At 44.3% G+C, this 6000-nt stretch overlaps 2 protein-coding genes across 3 annotated transcripts; one reads left to right on the top strand and one right to left on the bottom strand.

Moving 5' to 3' along the window:
- Positions 1-435: 435 nt before the first annotated feature.
- LOC111219090 lies at positions 436-2886 on the bottom strand. The gene is made up of 4 exons (XM_022741678.1): positions 2350-2886; positions 2140-2239; positions 1999-2063; positions 436-1886 (listed from the first exon to the last, which is right to left on the bottom strand). Exons 1-4 carry the CDS (start codon positions 2454-2456, stop codon positions 458-460), a joined length of 1701 nt encoding a protein of 566 aa, XP_022597399.1. The 5' UTR covers positions 2457-2886; the 3' UTR covers positions 436-457.
- Positions 2887-3001: 115 nt separating this feature from the next.
- Positions 3002-5195, top strand: LOC111219089 (protein phosphatase 1 regulatory subunit 3D-like). 2 transcript variants are annotated; one of them, XM_022741676.1, is made up of 2 exons: positions 3002-3361; positions 3710-5195. In XM_022741676.1, the coding sequence occupies exon 2, from the start codon at positions 3738-3740 to the stop codon at positions 4659-4661; it is 924 nt and encodes a 307-aa protein (XP_022597397.1). In that variant the 5' UTR covers positions 3002-3361; positions 3710-3737; the 3' UTR covers positions 4662-5195. The 2 variants fall into 2 exon arrangements, with proteins under 2 accessions (XP_022597397.1, XP_022597398.1); XM_022741677.1 differs by having other exon boundaries at positions 3002-3593.
- The last annotated feature ends 805 nt before the right edge of the window (positions 5196-6000 follow it).

Below are 6000 nucleotides of genomic sequence, written 5' to 3'. Positions count from 1 at the left end.
TTAAACTTCACTATGGATTACTTATGCTGAAAGATGTCCGACAGTACAATGGATGCTTATTTTCTGCCTACTTCAACATTAGTAGCACACTAAGAGATGCAGTGTTGCAGTGCAAGAGTTCAGTTTAATACATAGAAGCTGTGTTGTTAGAGTCCTAGTAGTGTTTCTGTTCATGACGAATCTTCTGTCAAAACACAGTCTGACTATATAATTACTGTACATTTTAAATGAAATGCAGAGTGTATAATTCTGTCCTATTTAGGTGTGATATATGTTATTTTATCTCTAGTCTACCTGCTCAATTTCTGACAGTTTTCAAGGCTGTACACTGACTGATTTAGACTGCTGTACGACAGTTAGGACATGTTAGTATTACACAGATTACACAGAAAGCAAGCATAGGTTCAAGCTCCTAAGTAACCACTCAGTAAAGCACTAAGCTGAAGGTCTATAGGGGTTACTTTGCAACAAAGTGCACATTTTTTGTTTTGCCATTCTGCTTACTACTAAGCGTTGCTTTGGAGAGCGACTGCGGCTCTTTAGCAGCTCTTTTCATGGCAGTTTTAGAGGCCTGCCCCCCTGCCTCTGTCCTCTGCCAGTCCTTCTCCACTCTCTTGGAGGTGATGACCTCTCTCTTACTTGCAGCAAAAACACGTTTCTCTACACCGGCTGTTTTAATGCCACCAGACTCCTTTTTAACATCTGTCTCAGAGTTAGCTCTGACGCGGCTTTTCCTCACCTGACCTCTACAGTTTGGGTTAGATTCCGGGGGTTGCTTTCGGGCATTGCCTGCAGCCTGCATGTGCCTGATATGACTCCTTCCAGCTGATGGACTAACTGGGGTCTGGGCTCCACCTCCACCCCCGCCTTGTCCACCTGGGCTCCTACCTTCTGTGGAGGGTGCTCGGGTCTCACTGCTGCTCCGCTTCGCTGGCGCCCCAGGTCTGGCTCTGCGCTCCAGCAGTGGGCTAAGCCGTGAGTGGCGTTGGTAGGCATAGGCAGAGCAGCTTCCATTGCACATCGGGTAGCGAATGTGACAGTGAGGGCAAACTGGAAATCTGGAGAGGTGGTGCTGAGTTGAGGCAGGTGATGGGGGGTTATTGACAGGTGCAAATGGGAAGGCTCTCTGGCTTTGGCGCAGCCCTTTAGGGGAGTTGAGTCGGGATGGTGGAGCTGTGTGAGGTCTGGGTGGGTGAGCTGTTGTAGCAGAGGGGAAACCCTGTGGCCTTGGACGACTCCCAGGGGGACGGCTGCTCTCCGCTTGCACTGTTTGGATCTGGAGCCACTCCAGCTGCAGCAACCTCTCCAGGTACTTCTCTAAGGGCCCTACAGGCTTGGGCCGGGGGGCGCCACGGCCTTCTGTATGAAGGAACACTGCCAGCTGTCTCAGACTCCAGCTGTTGAAGGGAGGAGGCAGAAAGTCTTGGTAACTATAGATGGGTTTTTCACTCTCATCGTCATCACCCAGATTCCCATGGGGTCCTGGGAAGTCTGGGGGAAAGTCATTAGTGTTGATGACCTCGGCCCGGAGGTTGAGGTGAGGAGGGGTGCAAGGGGTACAGGGAGAGGGCAGCACAGGCAGCCTCTCAGAATCTGACAGATCACTGGCACTGTCAGTGTCATCATCCTTCTGGTTGTAGTGCTGCTGTAGTGCCTCTGGGGTGGGGGCTGGGGAGTGTGTTAGGGGGTGTGCTGGCATGTGTCGTAGCCCTGATATTGGGGAGAGAGGCAGGGAGAGGGCTCGCCGATTTTTTCCCATCCCCCCACGATTCGGCAGTAGCTCGTTGCTGCATTGTGACATCCGCTGATTTTCTTGCTTTTCCTCTTTCCTCTGCACAGATGAGGGTTTGCGGAATTGAGGTCTCAAATCCCCTTCTTCTTCAGGGCTGTAAAGAGAAAGACACGTGTAAGGAAAAGCTGTTGGGGATTTGGGGATTTACTGTAGCCTACTTGAATTAAAAGCATTCAGTGAGAATGTGCTCCCTTCTTCACACATACCTGGAGAGTTTGCTTGTATTCCGTGTAGTGCCAGATTTGACCCTACCACCTTTTGACTGTGCACCCTGTACAACAAGGCAGAAATCGTTAGTTTTATGAAGAATGTCTCTCTTTAGCTTTACTACTTTGCCATTCACTCACCTTCTGCATTGTTGTCACTGTGTCCTTATCCTGACCTGGTCCTGGTGGGCCATTTTTCAGTTGCCCCACTGCTTTCTTCATCTTGTTACCTTTCTTTGAACTGTGGAAACATGATATCGGTTTGTCAGGCTCGTCTCGAACCAGTGTCTGAGACAAAACATGACAAGTTCAATTTCATCTTAAACGTATTCACTGTAAAATCAGGCATACCTGGGTACTGGTCCGCTATTTTCAGTATTTTTTACCCGAATCTTCTCTTTGGAAACGACGCGTTTCAGTGTCGTGGATGCTGTGCGCTCCTGCATTATGGGCCCCATGTTGCAGGTCGCCAGGGGGGATGTTGTTTTGAGTCCTGCACAATGAAATGATACGGTAGCTAAAGAACCCAACCGACATCTCGGATCAGATACTCTATTCTGAGAATGAGGCTAAAAACACCCATTTTCGCAAAAGTGCTGCAATGCATCATGCGCAGATGTCGACAGTCGGTTCTTCACTGCAGGTTAAACTCGTCCTTGTGTTTGTCGTCGACCCGCCTCGCTGTTTGAAAAACAATTGAGCGAGTACTTTAATGTATTGTTGAAAGCAGACGTATCTGTTCTTCGACTGTCATCTTTCTCGCCATTAAAATTTCAAGACGGTCAAACACCGCATACGCTTTGTTTGGCTCGCCGTCCCAGTCAGATTGGTTTGTTTACCTGCTGCTCTGACTGGCTCGCAGCTTGCGTCGAAGTCTCGAAGTGAGCATCAGAGGTGCATCATGGGACTTGAAGTGCAGACATGCCAGTCGCTCTTTCAAATGAAATACGCGAACGCTCTCTGATGAGTTCACTTACTACTTATAAACAGTTGGTACGGTTAGGGGAAAAGTCACGTCTGTGTTTGAAGAAAGAAGCTAAAAGTAATGCGCACAACAGTAGCTGTTAATTTTGAGTTACTCTATCTCCCACGCGACGTCAGTCATGTTCTGGTCAGTTTGCAGCTTCCTACTTGCTGCGCGCATGTTAGCAGATCTCCATCGAGAGCACGCTACAAACATATACGTGCTGGACAGTTATGAAGGTGGCTACTGATTACAGATCATATGATGTGATTGCGGCCAATAGCGGAGACTCCATGACGCACGGAAACGCGCAGCTCTAATAAATACTACTTTAAATGGAGGATCAAGCAGGCTTCACCCTGCAGCTTAGACGTAACTAACGCTTCATATCTTTACATGGTGAGATGATGTCAGCGTCTAATTTTGTTGAAGCATATTTCAGTAATCCTACAACAGTTCAGACAGAGGGAGAGAGAGAGAGAGAAATAAGCTGTATGCCATCAGGCCAGGCACGTACTCCCAGAGTACACGCCCACTCTCTTTCCTGCAGTGACTGTTTCTGCCTTGAGAAATTTACAACAACGAAATTGCTGTTCTCTTAGATTTGCAGCACACCACCATGCAGTTTTAGGTAAAAAAGGAGTACACTAATGTTATATCTGGGACATTATGCATTTGCTTAAAGTGCATTTTAGGGATGAATGTGACATAATACTAATAAATTATGCTTCATAACTTTCTTTACAGGCAAGCAGGTCACCAGTTCTTGCAGAACATGGATAAAGGGTGGTTTATTGGACACCAAAAGATTCCCTCTTCACAATCTGAGCAGCAGATGTCCAGCTCTTACAGCGGCGTCTCAAGGCCCTGCATGACTATCAACTTGACTGAAATACTTCAAGCTGACAAACCTAATGTAGTGAAGAAGCCAATTCCAATCCGCCCCCCAAGCTCTAGAGTCCCTCCACTAAGAGACAAGGAATACCACCGCAGTCTCTCCTGTGAACCCACGCCTAAACCAATCATCCGACAACGGTCACACTCTCTGCCTTCCACCACACAGAAGAAGAAACAATGTAGAAATGTTGGTGTGCGGTTTGTTGACTCTTTGGGCCTCGACCTGGAAGACATCAGGCTTTTCAAATCTGGAGAGGATCCCTTTGTACCACATCATGTAACCTTTAGATTGTTGATGGGTGCTGAGTTGGCAGATGGAAGGCATTTGGAGATTTCTTTGCCATACATGAAGCCGTTTTTTTCCCAACAACCTGGCGACCAGCCAGGATTCCTGCATCGTCTCCGTGAGCAGAAAGTGTGTCTGGAGAGGGTCTTGTGTTTTGAACTGGGTGTTATTGGAATCACCCAGGTCATCAATTTGGACTTTGAGAAGGACGTCACAGCTCGCTATTCATTTACAGAGTGGAAGAGCTGCACAGAAACGAAGGCGTCATGGGTGTCTACCATCACCAAGACCTGGGAAGGGGGAGGGGACAAACTCAGTTGTGATACATTTCGTTTCCACCTGCCTGTTCCTCCTTTCCTGCAGCCAGGAGCAGAGCTAGAGTTTGCCATTCAATACAAAGTCTGTGGGGCTGAATACTGGGACAACAATGATGGAGAGAATTATAAGTTAGTTTGCCATAACTACAAGCTCACTGTGCCCAAAGAATGTGAGGATAGCATGGTGCACTTCATCTAGGATGCTGACTAAAGATAGAAGAAACCTATTAGAAGCACTTTATGACTGTTGTCAGAAAGACCTGCTACAAAATATATAACTGCATTGTCATATAATGTTCATTATGTTAGACTAATGCTAAAAGAAGAATTTTTGAATCAGGTCAGATTCAGTGTTAACTGTTAACTTAGGCAGAGCGAAAATTACAAACACTAGTGCTCTTAATGCCTGATGCTCACTTTAGTGCCACAGTTTTACTTTTGTGATTTCTTTTTAAAAAATGCAAAGTAATATTCACTTTTCCTTGCTATTTAAATAAAAAAATGCACTTTTATGTAGAATCAACCAATGGTGATGACACCCACTGAGTGATATAAATATTCAGCAATTCAGTTTTCTTCCAGCTGCATATTTGACATAGAAAATAGTTTTATATAATGCAGGAATTTGGTCTGCTGATGAACCATTTTGCTTTGTATTCAGAGTTTATTTTTGAGTCAAATGTTGTCAAATGTCAACACCATGCAATAGATACAATTTTAATGTCTTATAATGAATAAGAAATGAATGCTTATTTTGTTAAACAATAAAGCAAAATTGCACATAATGTTCAACTTGTATTATTATGTATTTGTATTGTTTATATTCGTATTAAGCTGAAGCCCTGCCTCGTCTTCTAGCTACCCTTTACTACCTTCTGTGACTTGTAGCATTCTTTTATCAGTCTGTCTGAAAAACTATTCAGAACATATCCTTAGTAACAAAATATTTAAAACATTATGTGTTTTTTTTATGTTTTCAGCTCAATTGGAATACTGGGTGATTTGAGGTAAATTGGAACAATTCTTTGGTAAAGCTCTCTTTATACTGTAGAGGTTTGTCCAGTGTTGAGGAGCATTGAACTACATGCAATTGCATTAGTAGTTTAACTACATTTATATGTGCACAGAGATCCAAATAAATTACTTTTTTTTTTTTTTTGCCATTTTTGTATAGTTAACTACTGAAACTACAAACAGTTTTGGGCCACAAAAGTAAAGGAATGTTTTTGTTTTGTTTTGTTTTTTTTATTTTAACATTGCTTCTCTAATGTAATTGGGTCTCAATTGATTAGACCCTCCCCCTTTTTCTTTCATCCTGACCACTGTTAGACAGTCACCACCGCACACTTGACCTTTGTGCCTGTGTAAAAGCCAAGAGAAAGATTTGCTCAGTGCTCACACAGCTACATCATCATACATACATCACCTCCTAAATCTCAGCCTGAGAACAAATCATAATGGCCACACTAAGTTATTGTATAAAAAACCAAAGCTGACATTTCAGTTCTTTCCCTTGAATTAGCATTAAACTTAAACTG

This window comes from Seriola dumerili, unplaced genomic scaffold (assembly GCF_002260705.1).
Source record: "Seriola dumerili isolate Sdu_G_001 unplaced genomic scaffold, Sdu_1.0 BDQW01000056.1, whole genome shotgun sequence".
Taxonomy (NCBI): Eukaryota; Metazoa; Chordata; class Actinopteri; order Carangiformes; family Carangidae; genus Seriola; species Seriola dumerili.
Note: the sequence above shows the minus strand (reverse complement) of the source record. Positions and strands in the feature narration are given on the sequence as shown.

Excerpts from the sequence above, each read along its gene's own strand:
- LOC111219090 (XM_022741678.1), bottom strand. The coding sequence starts at position 2,456 with ATGGGGCCCATAATGCAGGAGCGCACAGCATCCACGACACTGAAACGC. Across the intron at positions 2,240-2,349 it reads AATAGCGGACCAGTACCCAG|TTCAAAGAAAGGTAACAAGA; the intron begins GTATGCCTGATT and ends ATGTTTCCACAG. Across the intron at positions 1,887-1,998 it reads AATACAAGCAAACTCTCCAG|CCCTGAAGAAGAAGGGGATT; the intron begins GTATGTGTGAAG and ends TTCTCTTTACAG.
- LOC111219089 (XM_022741676.1), top strand. The coding sequence starts at position 3,738 with ATGGATAAAGGGTGGTTTATTGGACACCAAAAGATTCCCTCTTCACAA.